General features: G+C 39.3%; 1 protein-coding gene across 5 annotated transcripts in view; it reads left to right on the forward strand.

The window, feature by feature from the left end:
* ANKRD27 (ankyrin repeat domain 27) overlaps positions 1–19,512 on the forward strand; it is a 53,937-nt gene that overhangs the window by 18,852 nt on the left and 15,573 nt on the right. For all 5 annotated transcript variants that reach the window (XM_058845652.1, XM_058845653.1, XM_058845651.1 and 2 more), the window contains 19 exons: positions 3,359–3,489; positions 4,443–4,553; positions 5,206–5,362; positions 6,915–7,069; positions 7,394–7,453; positions 7,547–7,600; positions 7,687–7,752; positions 7,832–7,908; positions 8,279–8,400; positions 9,292–9,370; positions 10,159–10,291; positions 14,827–14,919; positions 15,713–15,840; positions 16,269–16,351; positions 17,069–17,184; positions 17,918–18,010; positions 18,384–18,581; positions 18,892–18,951; positions 19,071–19,190. In XM_058845652.1, the coding sequence (XP_058701635.1) occupies positions 3,388–3,489; positions 4,443–4,553; positions 5,206–5,362; positions 6,915–7,069; positions 7,394–7,453; positions 7,547–7,600; positions 7,687–7,752; positions 7,832–7,908; positions 8,279–8,400; positions 9,292–9,370; positions 10,159–10,291; positions 14,827–14,919; positions 15,713–15,840; positions 16,269–16,351; positions 17,069–17,184; positions 17,918–18,010; positions 18,384–18,581; positions 18,892–18,951; positions 19,071–19,190 (2,007 nt within the window). In that variant the 5' untranslated portion in view covers positions 3,359–3,387. Of the gene's footprint in view, positions 1–3,358; positions 3,490–4,442; positions 4,554–5,205; positions 5,363–6,914; positions 7,070–7,393; positions 7,454–7,546; positions 7,601–7,686; positions 7,753–7,831; positions 7,909–8,278; positions 8,401–9,291; positions 9,371–10,158; positions 10,292–14,826; positions 14,920–15,712; positions 15,841–16,268; positions 16,352–17,068; positions 17,185–17,917; positions 18,011–18,383; positions 18,582–18,891; positions 18,952–19,070; positions 19,191–19,512 lie in introns of those variants that run through there.

The raw sequence follows: 19,512 nt of genomic DNA on the forward strand, positions 1-19,512 counted from the left end.
TGGTTGCCTCCTTGTGTCAGTATGCTTTTCCCTCTGACACAGTATGTGGTGTATTAACAGCTTCTCCATCGCTGTCTTGGGGAGGATCACAGCAGTCCCATCTTCTGCTGCTTGGACAGATAGATGAATTCACCAAACTAAAGGCAGATGAATCTACCTCAGTGGGATGACTGCATTAATGAAAGCTTGATTCGGAAAGTGTCTCAAAAGACCATGTAATCCACCCTCCCAGCTTTGCTATGTCCACTATCACCTCTAATAGAGGTTTGTCTGACATGTTCCTGGAGATTTACAACATAAGAAACTTGATAGCTTTGCCAAGCAATCTAAACTATGTGCTTATCTTCCCTTTTGGAAGGTTTCTGATCTGTAACCTGAGCCTGTTTTTTTAAGGCCTACTTCTTAGATGTGGGAAAAATGTCCTTCACTGAAAGCTTGATCCACCTGTGGGGAAAAAAATCCTGACCTGCTTCATACAGTTTTAATTATAAACATCACTGCCTTCCATGGATTGGATTCTGCTTACAGGGCTCCTTTGCCTTTCTTACTTCAAGCTTTGCTCCAGTCAGTTTATCTCCTGTGATGAGGATGGGAACGTCCAAAACCATCCAAAAAAAAGCATGTGGGACTCTCAAGTGTTCCTGTGGCAAACTGTTTTGCAGGTTGCACATGTGTGGATGCACAGCCCTGCTTGGTGCTTGACTTGTACTAAATTGTATTTAGTTATATGTATTAATTTGTTACGAGTCACGTTTGGACTGCAGGCTGCAGTCATTAAGACTTGGAATTATGGCCTAGCCAGATGTTCAGCAGGCAGGGTTTTTTTGTAGCTAACTAGTCCTGCCTGTGAAGGTGTGTCTCAGCAATGAGATATCTGTGCTCCTGCAGTGGACCTGCCACACGGTTTGTGCTGCCTTTTCTCCTGCCCTCAGCACTGGCTGAGGAAGAAGCCCACAGCTTGGACTCAGATTGCAGCTACCTGCCAAGAAATCTTTATAGTAATGATGTGTTGGAATTACGTGTGGTGATCATCCTGTTTACACAGACACTGGTAGGACAGATCATGGATTATAGAATTGGTTGGTCTGGATTGGACGGGACCTTAAAGCGCATCTTGTTCAGCTGCTGGCTGTGGGCAAGGACACCTTCTACCTGAGCAGAGCTGTCCAGCTTGGCCTTGGACACTTCCAGGGATGGGGCAGCCACAGCTTCTGTGCTGGGGCCTCAGCACCCTCACAGGGAAGAATTTCTTCTGTATGTTTAATACAAATCCGCTGCCTTTTAGTGGGAAGCTCTTTCCCTTGTCTTGTCACTTCAGGCCCTTGTCCCAGGTCTCTCTCCAGCCTGTTTAGGTACTGGAGGGTGCAATAAGGTCACTTGGAACCTTTCCCTGGCTGAACTCCTCCAGCTGTTCCAGAGCCTGTCTCCAGAGCAGAGGGGTTTCAGCCCTTGGAGCATCTTTGTCCCCTTCCTCTGGACTTGCTGCAGCAGCTCCACGTCCTTGTGCTGGGACCCCAGGCCTGGAGGCAGCTCTGCAGGAGGGGTCTCACCTGGGCTGGGAAGAGGGACAGATTCCCCTCCCCTGAGCTGCTGCCCATGCAGGGGGATGAGCCCAGGACATGGTTGGTTTGGGGGGCTTCAAATGCAGATTGTTGGGGCTCGTTGGGCCAATGTTAAGCTGGACTTTTTCTAGAGACTTTTTCTAAAGACTTTTCAGTCTTTAATTACTCAACTTAATTGGTATTCTGAAGGTGTCAATGAGCAAACATTTTCTTCCCCATGGTGTTAGCAAACTGCATAGCTGTGCTGATACGGGAGCCCTGGATAAGTACTCTTTCCTAGAAGCTTTTGTTGTTATATGCTTTGAAGGTGGATGGACCATTTTGTCTGGAATTGTGTGGGGAAACTGCTTGAGGCACTTACCTGCCACTGCCAGACTTCAGTGGTTCAGGCAGGGGTTGTCCAAGCTGTAAGTAACTGGTGATACCTTTATAGTGGAAATGACTTGTAGATTTAAGTGGTTGTGTCTGTGTTTAGCTCTCCAAGGGAACTCCACTGGTGCCTGACCAGGAGGGAGCAGAGTCCAGCTCAGTTGAGGGGCTGTAGATCAGCTCTGATAGCATGGCTGAAACTCAAAGGCTATCTGGAATCAATGGGAATTGGGTGTATGTTTTTTCCACTCCCTTAAACTGACATACAGTGAGCTCACACTGGGTGAATAACATGTTAGGAATAATTCTGCATTGAGGAAACAGGGGGATACTGGTTGTGTAAGGGTGGTGTGCTCAAATTAAAGTCTCTAGCTGTGCTCACCCTTTTGTACTATATACAGCTGAAATTGCATGAGGAAATCGTGCAACTTCTGTGGATTCCTAAGGGAACCTGCATGAGGGGAAAGATAGAGCAAGCTTGTTATTTAAGCATTTGTATACCTATTAATCTCAATTATTTAAAAAAAAAAATAAAAATCCTGAAGTTATTCCAGGGGGGACCTGTTAGGGTTTTTCCTGCCCTTATGTATGATGTGTTACAGTGAATTGGAAGTGAGGAAGTGAAGAGGTAAAGGTCTGATTCCTTAGGGATCATCTTCTCCAGGGCACTGTGACACCTAGTGACAGCATTTCCAATGTTTACAGGTTAGATTTTTGTTCTCTGGTTGCTCTTTTGCTCTCGGTTTAGCCAAATATTACCCACCAGCCTATCTTCAAATCACTGAGACTCTTTTCATGAGAGTAGAGATGACCACAAATTATGATAAATTTCATGGTGGCTTTTTAATTATGGCATGGATATTCATATCTCCTTGGTGTACCTCTCTAACTTTCCCTGGAAAGTTGAGGATTGTCTTACACGAGGGTTTCTGTTACACTGTCTGGGTGTCTCATTGGTGTGTGTGTGAGTAATCCTTATACAGGTGAGTTTTAAGACTTACATGAGCATAGTTCAAAAGCATCAATGTCCTGTGGTGCAGTAGAATCTGCTGTGAAAAAGCTGTTTATTTGTCTCTTGCTTTAGATCTCACCAGGAGAAGTTAGTTTGTATATCAAAGTGGTCATAATTTTGATCTTATCTTCTCCTCTCTGATACTCAGAGTTGGGCTCCAACACCTGGAAGGCCTAAGGAGACATTGAGGATAATTGTGTGATTGGAAATGTATAATCGAAAAATACTCTGTCTGAATAACTTCTAAGCAACTGCAGTTAGTAGTTAAGCAGTGCCATTGGCTGCTTACATCAAAACCTGAAACTGCTTTTTCCTTTTGGATAAGGATAACCAAACTGCTCCTATGTATTCCCAAATATTATGCTTTAACAGATACCATGTATGACCCATCAACCATTCTCCATATGTATTTTAGAACATCTCCTTGGAATAGCTGAAGTCCATATGGCTATGTATGATGAAGATATCTTGAAAAATCCCTTTTATTTGGCCATTCAGAAGCGACGTCCTGATCTATGCAGCAAAGTTGCAGAACTCCATGGTATTGTAAGTATGGAAAAGTATATTTAAAAGCTGCTTAGTAAATAGTGGCTATTTGAATTTAAATCATGCCTGCTATGAAACATGTGAAGATTAGTTAAAGCCTACAAAACTTGGAAATGAAGCAGAACAATTTTTAGTTTAAGTTGCATGTTATTTACTTAATATGAATCCCTTGATATACTGCAAGGCAGTAAAAAGCTAAGGTTGGTGCTGTTTGTAAACTCTACAGGAAACTTATTTTCTTTTCTATGAAGTGAAGTTACACATTCTCTCACAAGTTTATAACTAAATGGGATTGACCCCTTGAAATGCCTTGTGGACAAGTAGTTACTCATTTGACAGCATTTTACACAGAAAAATAAAGCTATTAAACTGACCTGGAATAAAAACTCCAGTCCTTAATATTTACTAATCTGAGTATTTTGCAATTAATTTTCATTCACAATTAAGTGTGTAGAGACTCCAGTAAACATGGAGGTTATTGTTACCTGATGATTGTCTCTTTCTAATTAAGAATTTGTCCCAAATTTCCAATCTCTTGATCTGAACCCAGGATGCTTATCTTATTTTTTTGATGGATTTTCATTTAAGTTTGAAAATATACTTCACTTTTTTATTAGATGCTTAATTTTAAGTAATTTGTTGTCATTTTAAGTTATTTGTGAATGGTGCTAAGTAAATAAATATTTAATTTACTTTCCTTAGTATTGTTTGCTTCAGTTGCATCTGTCAGCCTTTTTCAGATAAGTTACTAAGTGAAATTTCTGGTTAATTATCAGACTGTGTGTCCAGTGATACCCTTTTCTTTTTAAGTAAAAGTACCTATAGTTCCTATATGTGTACTGTAAATATTTATAAGCCTGATTTAATTCCTTGCCTTTTAAGGACAAAAGGTATCAATATATAGCTGGCAGTACACAGCATCTCTCTCTTAAGCATGATTTAACATTTTTTAGGTGCTAGTTCCATGCAAAGGAAGCCTTTCAAGCAACAGTCTTTCTACCTGCCAGTTTGAATCTTATGTTCTGAAGCCGCTGGAAGAAAATTTTCAAACCTTAAATGGAAAGGTATTTCTGTTTGATATCTGCATGTAGCTTGGGGACACTCCAGTAAGTGATTCACTGCTGCTACTGACTGGTTGTGTGAACTAATGGTTACAGAGGAGGCAAGCAGGGCTGACACTGCACAGCACCCCAGGTTTCTCATTTGTAATTTTGCAGTACAGACTGAGAACTTGGACATACAGCTTGCAGTAGAGATAGTTTGCAGGCTGCCATCTGGATCTTCCTATTCCAAATGTCCTCACTGGAGCTGCTGGGAAAAGATAGCTAAGTGTGAGAAATACAGACAAAGGTGTGTGGTGTTTTTCTGAGGCTGGGCTTAAGTCCTGATGTAAAGGTGTTGGGTTTTTTTATTCCTTTCTACTAAAAGTGCTCTAAAATCTGCAGACAAGACCTTGGTGATTGTTTGAAACCTCTAGCATTAGACTTGTAAAAGAAGTGGCTGTAAGCAAGGTTCAGCCAGCCATTGCACAATGAAGGACCCTTTGTTTCAGTGTCAACACAACATGAAAATGTGAAATTTCTCCAGTTTGGAGCTTTTTCACCTTGCAAGTTTCTCTTCTCCACCTTGGAAATTAAACTATACAAGGCAGAAGCCAAAGAGTAACTTTTCTTCTGGCAGAGTTTCACACTTGATCTACTCTTTTTTTTGCTTCAGGAGATCTTCATACAAGGAAACCTCATCGTTCTAGGAACTGGTTTTAATTATACTCTCTCAGTACCTGTTCTCTTTGAGGAAACCTTTTACAATGAAAAAGAAGAAAGCTTTAGTATATTGTGCATAGCTCATCCATTGGAAAAAACAGAAAGCTCAGGTATGTGTTGGTGTCAGTTTGGTGGCTGCCTTTGCACAGTGAGCAAATTACTGTTTGATTTATAAATGCTTTCATTCTGGAAAGTGTTGGCTTGGTTAAAAGCCCCTGGCATTTATGAGCTTGCTGGGCCAGATGTTGGTGTGCTACTGCAAAGAAATATCAAATTGCTCCCAGCAAAAACTAGTGCTAAGACTGGGGCTTAAATTCTGTTGAATTAAGAATCATCTGTGGAATACTTAATCCAGCATGATTTTTCTTAGCCATGCTCATTTTAGTGCTGACTGCTTAAAAAATGGATTTAATCCTATATGTGACCATATGTGTCTTGTGATGCAAGGTGGATACACAAAAAACTGGAGAGGTAAATTCTTCCATGATCACTTTGTAGGGGGATAGAGGATTTGTGTAGGGGGATAGGGATTTGTGTAGCAGAGTTAGATAGAAGCCTCCTGGTGATGGCCCAATTTGATGTTGAATGTCTCAGTTTTTGTCCTGCACTGAAAGTGCTCCTTAAGGCTGTAAGACAATTTTCAAGACTAGTGTCAATACTGTGAATGTTAACAGCATGATCTTGTGAACTTGTATAATAGTCTGTGTTTACTAATTAAGAAAAACAGAAGTCCCTTAACAAGCTTAGAAACTTCAGCTTTTTCTGAAATGAAAACATCAGTCTTCCTAAATAAATAAGAATATTTGAAACAAGTGAATGCAAAGAGTAGTACTAGGGTAGTGTGAAAGTACTACTGTGAGGAAAGTATGGAAGGCTTTCTGAAAAAAAAACAAAACCAAAACAACCCAGCTGCCATTCATATAGCCTTAAATTCTCTAAGTGTTAATGTATACCTCAAATTATTCTTGTGATATTCTTTATAGCCATTACTTCATACAGTTATATCAGTCTTTCAGAAGTGATGGCATTTCTAATTTCAAAAGTAATTTGAAAATAATGATTTAAGCCTCTTATTAGCTGTCTGCCTTTGACTGTAGATGAAAGATTTGCCTAGAAAAACTTTTTGGAAAAACAGCATGAATTTTAAGTGGGGGATTCAGTTGTCTTATTCAGACAAAAAGTGGATTTGCTTTAATGTTGCTTCATGGAACTTTGCTCTCCTGTTCAGAGAAAGCATGTCTAAATAAAGAATAGCTTATGTAAAAGCCCAAGATGGGATTTTGCAGCTCACCTAAAGTACTCTGGCTTCCTGCATGGGCACTCTGTCAACACTGTAAAGTGCTTTTCTTCTACTTTCGAGCTTGACTTACACAACTCATAAGCCGAGTGTGTCTGGTAATAAATTATCCCAGTGTAAAAACCAAGTGAAACCTATTTTAGCTATTCCAAATAAATATTTGACATAAAAATCAGGGGAGCCTTCTCAAATGAGATACATTAAATTCTTTTAATTAAAGGCAATACCTCTAGTTAGGTAGTTAAGGTGCATTGAGCTGACTTCATGTTTCAGTGCACACAAGCTGGCTGTATATGTAGGGATAAAGTGTATTTTACCATGCATACATATTATAGCTATGTGTTAATTCTTGGCTTTTATTTTAGGTGAATCTACAGCTTCATCAAACTCCTATTCTCTTAAAAACATTGAAGATGCTAGAGAGTTCTTGGGAAGGCACTGTGAGAGATTTGATAAATACATAGGATCTTTCTATAGAACATTTAAAGAGCACGAAAGGAAAAGCCTCCGTCACTACATAGTCAGTACCTTCCTTCCTGATGCCTAATTTGCTAAATATAATTCACTTCACTGCTGCTGTTATCTTTGCCTTATTGAGCTTTTCTGTGTCAGAGTAGCCTAGAGTTGTGAAAGGGGGGAGGAGGGAAAAGTGGTAATTCCCATTTAAGAATTCACATTAAGAATTTCACTATCTGAACATTTAGTAAATGCAGTTATTATTGCTAGAATTCTTACCATACTGTGTGCTTTTGAGACAGGGAAGACTTACTTTACTTATTTAGGCTTTGTTCCTTTGAGTCCCATTAACCTGAATCTGATGGCTTTTATCTTTTCTCTCTCCTAGGATTCTGTCAATGCACTTTACACCAAATGTCTGCAGCATCTTTTGAGAGATTCGCACTTGGTAAAGGCTTACTCCCCTAAATACATAGTACAGTGTTACTTAAGCAATAAATTGTCTGACTTTCTCATACTGTTTATGGCTTTGCTTTTCTAGAAGATGCTTGCAAAGCAAGAAGAGCAGATGAATCTGATCAAACAAGCAGTTGAAGTAAGCATCTGAAATGAAGGAAAATAATTAGCAAGCTGTTTTTAATTCTCCCTTTCATGCCTAAAATACTGGGTTTTTTTCTACAGATGTATATCCATCATGCTATTTATGATCTAGTCTTCAAATATGTGGGGACCATTGAGGCAAGTGAGGTAAGTTTCTTTGATTGCTGCATACTAGAGATATCCATTTAAGACAATTAAAAAAACCTGTTGCCTTTCTATTGATTAGGATGCTGATTTTAATAAAATCACGAGGAGCCTTCAGGACCTGCAGCAAAAAGACATTGGAGTGAAGCCTGAGTTCAGGTGAGAGAGACAACTCTGGATTCTTTGAAGAGTCACTGAGATCCTGTCTTAAATATGATTGTGCCAGCCAAAAACTGTCTTCCTTCAGACACTAGGAAGTGTCCTTCAGACACAAGCAAAGCTTTGATAATACATCTCAAAGTATAAAAAAACTTTTGCAAGTGTCATATGAGGACAATCTTTGTATAGATGGTTGTCTCCTTTTATGTTTTTAAGCCATCTACAGGATACAGAAATGCAGGTGCAATTGGAGTAGAAAGGGAGTGTTTTGGAACCATTCTTCAGTTCAGCTCTGAATAAGTTAAAACTTGGGCTTTGGATATCCTGCAGAGGAGCTAATGCTAATCATTCCTTTCTAATTATTTTGTAGTTTTAATATACCACGTGCAAAGCGAGAACTGGGTCAGTTGAACAAATGCACTTCCCCTCAACAGAAGCTACTTTGTCTACGTAAAGTTGTACAAGTTATTATGCAGTCTCCAAGCCAAAGAGGTCAGTAATTAGTCAATTCATAATTTTAAACTTGACCAGCACACAGAAAGCACTTCAGTACATAAGCAGCTGTTTGGATAGCACTTGGGGATCAAACACAATTGAGCTGGAGTCATTAAAGTCTCTGAACGGAGCAAAAGGGAAGGGAAGTGAGGTAGATGTGTCAGCACTGGTTCCTGTGGGCTGAGCTGGGTTAGCTTGTGTATGTTTCAGCTTGGACATTGTAGGAAGCTCACATCTGCCAGGACACTGAGGGTGACCCATTTTAAACACTGGAGATTGCTGCTAGATCATTCTTGTGTGTTTGTCCATGCTTCCCGTGACATCTTGAAACTGATATTCTTGAGATGCATCTTCTGCAAAATGCACTGTTGGGTGGGGCCAAACAAATGTGCTGCTGTGGATTACAGGAATGGTTCTGTGATACAAAAGCACAATCCTCTTAACCTGGCATTTACTTTATCTAGCTTGAAAAGAGAAGATACCTCTACAAAGCAAATAGAGTAGCACAGTGAACTTATACTTTCCCTACTTCAGCTCTTCTTTTCTCTAGGAAGACTGCTGGGCTATGGAAAAATGTGTCAACCTTCAGCATAGTCTTTGCCCTCAAGAATTTCAGAAATCTTGAGCTAATGCTCTGGCTCTTGCTATGTGGGAAGGGAGGGATGCTAGTCAAATACTGCAATGTGTACTGCAGAAACTGTATCTGTGTTGGCTCCTGGCAGACTATTTCAGTGAGAGACTGAGAATATTTGGAGGCCTGCCCTGGGCTTTCCATGCATTCTCTACTTGTAGAGCTGGCCCTTAGTTTTAAGAGGCAGAACTTTAGAGTTATTGCTCTTGATTTGAACCATGACATGACTAATACAAAATGTGAATTCTTTTTTTTAGTTAACATGGAAACCATGTGTGCAGATGATCTTCTCTCTGTTTTGCTCTACTTGCTTGTAAAAACAGAAATCCCAAACTGGTATGTAACTGTTTTGGCTATATAGAATTCCTTCCTACCATCTTGTGTAGTGCTGCTGTAGGGACAAATGTTTCTGAACATACAATAATAACTTACTGGAAGTGTAAGAGGTCCTTACATGTAACTAAATTAAGGAGCTATCAGGAATGTGCCTTTGTTTTGATTCTTAGCCTAGAAAAAAGTTGTAGTAGGAGGCCACCTCTTGACCAAATCTGTGTGTCAATGCAGCCTTCACAGAGTGGTTCTCTCCCCTCTGTTGGGAGCTGTGACATCTTTATGCATATCAAGATTTGATGCATTTCTTAGAGAAACTAGATGTGAATGTTTAATTACTTCCTGTTAACCTGTGCCATTGGGTCTCCTCATTTTCAATAAAAGTCTATCTAAACCTTCCAGCTGTACCTGAACTGATTCTCAGTGCTGTTATGTCCTGGATCTCTGAGATCAGCATTTGGCCTTTAACTTGTAGCTGTCACTGTGGTGCTTATGGTGCTTGAAACATTGCTTCACTCACTTAAAAGATGTTAATCTCCCACTATTGTCCTTATCTCATCCTTCATATTCCTTCTATCCAGTTCATAAGTTTTCATTGAATATTTAAGAGATAAGTAGAGTTCTGCTCCCTCTACAAGCTCAGACCAGTCATACTGCTGGCCTAACAAGCTTTTTAGAAGCTTTTTCCCAGCTCACACTATTTGTCTGCCTGGATTGCCTAAGATGAGCTGCAATATGCCATGCTAGCATCTTAGTTTTAGTGGTTCATAGCTTTAACTTTATTTTTTTTTCAGGATGGCCAACTTGAGTTACATAAAGAACTTCAGGCTTTGCAGCTCAGTGAAGGATGAGTTGGGATACTGCCTCACCTCGATTGAGGCTGCAATAGAATACATACGACAAGGCAACCTCTCTGACAGATCAACAGTAAGCTTCTCTTAAAATCTGTCAAATGCCTGTTTGATAGCTTGTAGTTCTGTGGGTGTAAATCCAGCCACAGAATACAAATAACTAACATAAGAATTTCCTTTTTTTGTTTAAAAAAATGAGTAGAGGTGACTACCTGAAGCAAATGCTAAATTTACCTAAATTATTATAATGAAGTCCTAAGTACCAATATTTGTTCATTGTATACTTCTTGAGGAAGTAGATAAATGTCAAGTCTGCCACTTCATATGGTTAGAGGAAAAATGACAGCACTGTTTTCTACAGATGAGTCTCCAGTATGTTTATCTACTGTTTGTACTCTACCATGATTATGAAAGCAGTGCAGTACTTGGGAACAAGCACAGCTTAATTTTTTGTGTAATTTAAAAAAGCCTAGCTGTGCTAGCAGAATGGAGATAGCAGTGTAATTTAGAATTATTCAGTAAACCTTCATACTGGAAGAATTTTGTGTATTTGCAGTGCGGGTTAAAATGCTGCACTGAGTTGATGACTTAGGGGGGTGCAAGGCTGGGATAAGGTGCTGTCTGAAGGTCAAATTTGGCTCTTGGGATATTTAACCTGGCAGGTGCAGGAAAATTGTGGATGCATGAGATATTTCCTACTGTGCAACAAGACTTGCTGTGTCAATCTGGTCACATCCCTGCAGGCCAGTCAAGGGTGATGCTGATGTGATTTTAGAAACTTCTGTAATTTAAGAACTTTGTAAATTATTTAGTCAAGGAATCCAGTCTTACCACTCCTGTAAAATTTTCTGCTGTTGTAAAACTAGGTTTTCCTGAGCTGATGTGGAATTCAAAAGGAGTGAACTTGGAACCAGAGTGAATTCAGTGTGTCTCAGCCTGCCCAACTGCAAAGCACTGGAATGTTACTGCAGGGGCCGGAATAATGGTTCATTGTGCAGGGCTTGGGATGGGACAACCTGGGGCACAGTCTTAAGAGCACTTAATGTAACATTTTGGCCTCTTGCTTTTTTTTGGTTTTGTTCTTTTCTGTGATTTTTCCATGAACTTGTTGTGCAAGTTTGTTTTGTACACTCAAACCCCAAACAAAACACCAACACTCTTTAATGTTGTGTAAAGAGAGTGGCATTTCTTGTCTGCAATTGAATTATATTCAAAAAAATAAAAATGTTAGTTTAAAAGAAACAACCTGCTACATGCTTTTGCTTCCTACAGTCACTTGGCTGTCATTCACAATCAATACATGAAGAGCAAAGCTGATGCTCTGAAAGACAACTGAAACTGAAGTAGAATTGTCTTCTACAGCAATGCCAGCAAGCTAAGATAGAATAAGTGCTCTTAAATTTCTGGAATAATGACTGTTTCCTATTAAATGCCTGATCCTATCCCTCTTGGTGTAGCCAAGTGCCACTTCCATTCAGGTACTATATTTCTTTGGGAGGCACCTGTCCTGAAAGATAAACTATGTATTTGAGAAGTCTAAATGAGGACTTCAGTGTTTGCACCACCAGAAGAACAAGCTGTAAGTGTTTCTGCCCATGCTTCAGCTGGATCAGCTCCAGACCTAGAGAACTTCATCACTTTAGAGTGAATGTGCAGCACGAAGTCCTCCTGCCTTTCCTTGGCATCAGCCTGGCTGGAAGGCAGCAGAACCTTGAGGATGAAGTGAGGGACAACTTGCCCTTAACACAGCTGGAAAGGAAAAGAGCCAGACCACCCTTTTCTCCAGGGCAGGAGAAATGTCACAAAATAAGAACAGAGACTATGAGGCAGAAATGGAAAAAGAATAGTGAGGAGGTGGAGGAGCAGTGCTCTCTCCTCATAAAGTTACCAGTTGAGATTTTTCTTTTAATCTCTGGTAAAGGAGATGAACCTTGGAGCAGCAGCAGCTGTCATCTTGCTGCCCTGTGATTTCCTTCTCCAGATTGTGCTGGAAGAGGGTTGGGACTGAAGTGAGCAGGAGCTTTGCTGTGCCCTGGGGCTTCATTACAGCCCCTTATGTGGTTATGCTTAATTTTATAGCTGACTTCAGATGGAGCTGCTGGCAGCTGAGTAATGCTGCTGTCCAATCCCTAATGAAGCTTTCTCCAGAAAGAAACTCAGCAGGGAACTAATGTACCCTGTGGGATAATGGGCACGTTCTCACCCTCGGGTCAGTAAGTGAATTGCACTCAGGACCTTCTCTCCAAATCCCTTCACCAAGGTCATGCAAGTCTTTGTGAGACACATTGGTTGTGGGGAAGAGAGGAGCCTGAAAAGCATGGGAGAGTCAGTTTTATTTTCTGAATTGTCAACATTATTCAATTAGAATTCCTGTTAATAAGTGTTGGATACCAGCTCATTCCTATGCACAGCTCATGTGTAGTAAGATGCTGTAGCTCAGAGAGGGTTTGAGTGAGGTATAAAAAAATAGGGAGTCAAAGCCAGCCATGAATAGGGAATAGGCAGCATTTTGTTTAATGTATGGGAAGAGGTTGAGATGGGGAAATAATCCCTACTTCCCCTCCCCACCAAACACTTTATTCGGCTTAGTTTGTGTTCAGGAGTTCTTCTTCTGGCTTCTGCTCACCTGTATTTCCTCCAAGGCATCAGTTTTAATCTGCAATAATGGCTTAGGCTAGATCATTACACAGGTACACTCTTATAGTACAGATACTTCATTTTTCTGCCTGTTGTAGTATTAGATAAAAAAGGTCATGTATGTATTTTCTAGACAACGTACACTTAAAATACCTGAAAGTCCCCCTTAAAGCAATCTTTTCAGAAGAAATACAAATTCTTGGGCTGTAAGTAAAACTGGTGCAAGTGAGTTCTGACTTCGAAGGCTGAAACTTGCTTAATCCTTCAGTGAACATCTGATTCTCTTGTCATTCTGTATTTCACTATTGAAAATATGTGATTTCACTTGGGCTGTTTTTATTCTGATTTATGTAATAAATATATAATACTGCTACCTTAGGGTTGCTGACTCAGGTGACTCTCATAAAATAATGGTTCCACTTGGGGAACACTTTTCTTGAAAACACACACTGTGGAAGGAACAGTACTAAAACTCCAGAAGTTCTTGCTCATGGTTACTTAGATTCTCCACAGTAACAGTACAAAGCTGTGAGCATCCACACTAGAAATTCTGATTAGACATTAGGAGCTTGTACCAGCACTTCCATTTTTGATCAAATATTTCTTAGGGAAGTTATTCCTGTTCATAGTGAAGAATCTTTCCAGGGAGACTAGTGTTATATGCCTTGTAATTCTGAGAAGATGTGCTTGGGTATCCTTAGCTAAAGTACCGGGATTTGAAAAGATTGGTGAACATTTGTCACTTTCATGTATCTAAATACAAACAGGTTCGTGTGAAGTACAGAGAAAAACTTCCATCTCTAGACCTCACAAACATGTTTTTAATGATGTTATTTGCTGAACTCTTATGGGTTTTTTTTTTGGGCAGCTTTATGAGAAGCATCTGTGATGATTTTGAAACACGAAGAGTCTAATTTCTAGAAAGTCTGATCTTGTTTATTTGCAGTTTATGAGGCTCAAATTTCATGCTGACTTACTAATGTGAAAGTGAAGTCAGACTGGTTTTACACATTTACATCTGATCTTGACAGACTTTAATTGCAAAAGCCATAGCCCAGATCCTAAACCATTGAAGTTTGCCTGATAGATGGGTGTGTGTCTTAAATGCAGTGGTTTTCTCTTTTATGGAGGCTGAAGTCTTTCAATTTCTAGAGAGCCATTATCCTGCAGCAGCACTGCTGCCAGCCATAAGCAGCTGTGGATCAGAACCAACCATGTGCAAACGTTTACATCTGCATTCTTAGAAAGTGTTTTTCTTAGGTTGTTGTTTTATTTCATGGGAAGGTCAGTGCTGCCACCTCAAAATCTTAACTCCACTTAATAATTTTCTCCTGGTTTTGGAGGCATTTGTATTCTTTAGTGCATCCTGAAGTGCTATCTTGAGCTGTCTCAGAGAATAAGTACTGATGCAGGGGTTGCAGCTGTATCTGCTTAGCTCAAACCAAATAGGAAATACTACACAGATGGATCTGCTGCAGAGCAATGATTTGCCTGGTGCAATCTCTTATTTTTCAGCCAGCAGCAGAGAGTTCAGAATTCTTTAAGTCAGACTTGTATCTGGGTTATCTTTTTCAGTAGCCATCAGCAGACATATTTTATGTGAATTAGTCTTAATTTCTTCTCTTGAGAAAGCTGTATTTTACCTCTTACAGTTCATGCTGTCTTTGACACATATTTTTTAGTCTTGCTGTGTCCTTTTTTAGATGCAGAACCATAATTTCAGTAATGTTAATTCACTGTGAATTTCAGTAGAGGAATATTCTGGTGAACACCCACTTATTGTTTCTATGGATGCCCAGTCTTTTATGTCTCGAAATCTTAAAAGTGAAACTGATTCGTATTTCACATCTGTCTGATAACGCATACATAGTAAATAAGAGTTGATATTTTTAAAAGTTAATTCCACTTTTAAAGTTTTGCCCTTTTGCCTGTAAATAACTGTATAGATAATCAATCCATCTATTTTATTTTCAGGAGTCTGAGAGTCTGTGTGACAAGCTGCTTTTAAGACAAAGGATGAACTTGTTGTCCCAGATGTCTGCTGCACCAATAGACTGCTTGTTTAAGGTTAATAACTTTTATGGCAGAATACGTATGTATTTGCATGTTTCATGTTTATATCCCCCCCTTTCTGCAATTTTCTGGAGTGTAATGAAGGGTTAATTACATTAGTACTGGGAAATATGTTTTAGCAGATGCTAAAATTTTCTTTTGAATCAAGTACATTTCTGTGCCAAAGCCTTACTAACATAATCTTACAGATTTCAGCACATGTTGTATGAAATGTAGAAGCAAATGAGGATGAAATGCTACTGCTGTTGGTATTGTGTGGTCCATTTAATGCACAGATGTGATACTGCTTGTGTCTCACAGCTTTTAGTGCTTGAAATTGGAAGAGTTTTCTGAAATAATTTGAATGTAGTCACCTGACAGCTACTTCATATTATCTGTTAATCTCATATTGCCATTCTGAAAGAATTTTGCCTATAGAAGGACACAAAGCAGAGCTTCTAATTATATATGTTCACAGCTTATGATTGAGGACTTAGTAATTTTATAGACATGTTTTTGCACAGAAGGAGCTCAATTTCATGTTTGAGTCTAAAGAGGACAATAGGAATTGTTTTAATTTTTTTTATAGAAAGTGAAGTAAGCCAAGAACAGTTTCTGTTTAATACTGAATTAAGGGGTTTTGTGCTGTGACATTGTTCATTTCTGCTTTCTAATGCTTGAATACGTCTTTCATAATCGGTTCCTTTCATTCTGTGCTCTTGTGTAAATTACTCTTGGCTTTCTTTTCTTAAATGGAGGCCTTTTCAATTGGTTTCTCATTCTCTCTTCTCTTTTATTTTTTTTGTAGCATATTGCTTCAGGTGATCAGGAGGAAGTGGAGCGGCTGCTAAGTCAAGGTGACAGTGATAAGGACACTGTACAGAAAATGTGTCACCCGCTGTGTTACTGTGACAAGTGCGAGAAGCTGGTTTCTGGGTGAGCACTCTACACCCCTTAAATGCATAAAAAGCTGTTTAGAAACCTTTATCTAAGATTTCCTTCAGAATGTATGCTGCTTTTGGTTGTAGAGGAATTCGGTAGCACTTTGGGATGTAGTAGAGAGCGTGTGTGTGTGGCTTGAAAAAACAGAAGAAATACTGGGAGCATACAGAATCCTTTGGAACCCACCTGCTCTGTGATGGAGCCTGTATGTCCTTTGGTGTTTCTTCTCTTGAAACAAACTTACAGAACTGGGACTAATCTACTTAATAAAATGTAAAGTTCTGGGTGGGATGATGGGTCAGTGTAAAAGGATAAAAAGTTCCAAAATCAGTTTTTGTCATCCTTGGCAGTTTTCCCTTTCTCTCCTCCTTCCTACCACCACCTGGGTAATTAAGCTGCTTTCAAACCATTGTGTTTTAAAGGAAACTGAATGACCCTTCCATTGTCACCCCATTTTCCCGAGATGACCGGGGATACACTCCACTTCATATAGCTGCTATTTGTGGTGAGTGAGCTTGCTGTTCTTCACTAGTGTTTCCTGCTCCTTTTGCTTTTGTATCTTTATGTCAGCCTGTTTTCCACCTTTGTATTAAAGTTGGAATTCTGCATGAAGTTTTTTTTTTTTTATTCTTTGCTATTGAATCTTTGCTGTTTCTATCTGACCACAGACTGAAGTTGTTCTATATTCTTTTAAATTCAGTTTCTTATGGCTGAGTTATTTGTTTGCTGACTGTTTACTTTTGCCATAGTGATTACCACAGTGGTGCTTTCTTCAGCTTTGAAAAAAGTAAAAATGTGTCCTCAGAAACCAGTCTTGTTTTAGAGGACTAGCAGATAGAGAAACAACCTTCTGCAGCTGGCTATGCATTGTAGATCTTTAACACCTGTATTGTAATGTTCATTATGTAATTGATCTTTTTATTAGAAGCTGTATTGTTTTCTTAATGGGTAGTTTCTTATTTATCATTTCCTTTTTTGTCATTACATTGAATCAAAATATTTTCTTTTGTTACTCATAGGATACAAATATAGCTTGTTTTTAGCTGGAGGTTCCTTTATGGGGCTTTGACCTTGAATAATCTGCCACAAAAAATATGTTATATATGTAAACATGGTATGCAGAAATGCAGGGTATCTTGGTTTACAGTCACTGTTTGAATTTGAAAAGTAGCAGTGTTCTTGTGCAAAGTTTACCCCTTTCTTTGAATGCTTCTTTTCCAAGGTCAAACTTCATTAGTGGATTTACTGGTAGCCAAAGGAGCCATTGTCAATGCTACAGATTACCACGGCTCAACTCCCCTTCACCTCGCCTGCCAGAAGGGATATCAAAACGTTACAGTAAGCACAACACCTAACCTAAATAATAAATACATGACTCTATCTAAGCTCTTCTACTGTTACTGTCATTTAGGTCTTCTGGGGAGATTTTACCAGAACTGTGTAAACTGTTGGAATGGAGGATCTTTCATCATTGTAGTTTGAAAGATATTTTTTCTTCTACTGCAGGATTTTCAGCCATTGATAATAACCAGCTGGCAGCTCTGCATACCTGATAATTCATCCACTTTATTAACACAAATGTCCAGTGCATAATACAAATGGAGGGCATTTCTGCTCTTGCTTGAGCCAGAACAACCATTGCAGTCATTGGGCTGAGTTCAACACTTCACAGTGTGTTTAGGATAGACTGTGTAACTGCAGTAATTATTGTCTACTTATAGATGTGATATTCTCCAATTAGCATTGTTGAAATTAAGCTGTGTCTTCACTTGCATAGGCTCTTGAGGTGCGAGGTAGATGGTGTAGTGAGTATATTGCAGTGTTTGCTGCAGTAGAGAATTCATTTTTTTCAATTAAAACTCTGAATATATAAGAAGAGACTTTTTGATTCTCGGGGTAGGGCACAGACAGTGCTGCAGTGCCAAGAGGGTGGTGTCTGAAACAGGAGGCAGAGCTAGTGTCTCATGAAGTGCTTCATCATGCCAGAACCCTAAAGGAATCTGCAAAGCAATAATTGTTTGTACATTAATTTTTTAGTTACTTAAATGTCTACTTTTGTTTTTCTTTTAAGCTGCTCTTATTGCACTACAAGGCAAGTACTGATGTTCAGGACAATAATGGAAATACTCCACTTCATTTAGCCTGCACTTACGGTCATGAGGATGTAAGTAATTGTTTTGTAACAAACCAAATGGGCATTCTAATGGAAAGGAATTAAACTGATGCAAATTAGCACTAAACTTACATATTTTAAAAAGTAAATAAAAATATTTCAAGGCTAAATTGTTTAATGCTCTAAATGAGGACTTTATTTGGTAGTTCGTAGCAATTTTTAATGTGAGTTCACATTAAAGATAGCATTGCTTTGCAAATGTAGTTATTAACTCTTTATTTAATGACACTGAACCACTAAAGCCTGCTCTTTAGGTAATGGGGTTACATGAGCAGCAATAAAAACAAAGCTTTTAGGATTGTGCCTGTTGTCTGAACTGAGACACAGCTCTATAATTTATTGATAGCTTTCCTTTCCTTCCCAGTGTGTCAAGGCTTTGGTGTACTATGATGTGCACTCCTGCAGGCTGGATATTGGCAATGAGAAGGGAGACACTCCTCTCCACATCGCTGCTCGCTGGGGCTATCAAGGGATCATAGAAGTGCTCTTGCAAAATGGGGCAAACCCAGAAATTCAGAACAGGATGAAAGAGACTTCCCTACAGTGTGCACTAAATTCCAAGGTATTCCTCTTTATCTTCCAGCCTGATTTCTTTCTGATGCAGCACCACAGAGGTGTAGGTGTTCACTGCTAATAGGGTTTCACTATTAAAGAGAAAATGTGTGTTCCTCTCTGAGGAGAAAAGGTCCCACTTTAACTCCAGCAGCAGGAATACACTCTGTGGGATAGAACATGAATTTGTAAATGGGTACTTTTAATCTGCTCAGTCATAATCTGTTACTAATTATTAGGTTGTCAGCTAATTTGTGTTTCAGTCAGTAGATTCCTCTATAAGTGGAGTTACACTGGTTCTCTTTAATGTGTTCATGCAGATTTTGTCACTGATGGAATTGAGCTACCTAACGTTTGAAAGAGGACAGAGTGCTTCTGAGGTAACAGCCCATTGCTAAACTGTTTCTTGCCTATGCTTAGTCTCCTTAATTTGATATTTAACTTTTTCTGGTTGGTTGTTTATTTAATTGATTTTTATATGTTTTTTTCCAACTGTAAGTCACCGCTTAGGTCGCCTCAGCACTCAGCAGAAACTTTCAGCAGAGGATCATCTGTCTCAAGCCTGTCATCAGCATCAACTGATATAAGGCAAGAAGAAGCAAAAAACAGTTATAAAGAGGTAAGACTGAGGTATAGGTTTTGGCAGTAAGCAAGTGAAGGAAGTTAGAAGAGTAATAATTTGCTACAGTGTTTTAAACTGCTTCTTCAGGAATAGCCTTCTGTCTGGTTTGGAAAATAATAAGTGCTGTCCTCAGGGGCTTGTCATCTCAGTACCTGAGCACTCATTTTTGCGTGGTTTCAGCTGCTCTGTTGGTTATTTCTGGGGAAAAATTGACACCATCTCTGAAGTAGTTGTTCATATTTATTGAGAATTTGTTGAGGTTTACCAAAGTGCAGTGGCAGTCGGTGCCCCAAGGACCTGGCTGTCCCATCCAGGAATT

The sequence above is a fragment of the Poecile atricapillus genome, chromosome 10, assembly GCF_030490865.1.
Source record: "Poecile atricapillus isolate bPoeAtr1 chromosome 10, bPoeAtr1.hap1, whole genome shotgun sequence".
Lineage (NCBI taxonomy): Eukaryota > Metazoa > Chordata > Aves > Passeriformes > Paridae > Poecile > Poecile atricapillus.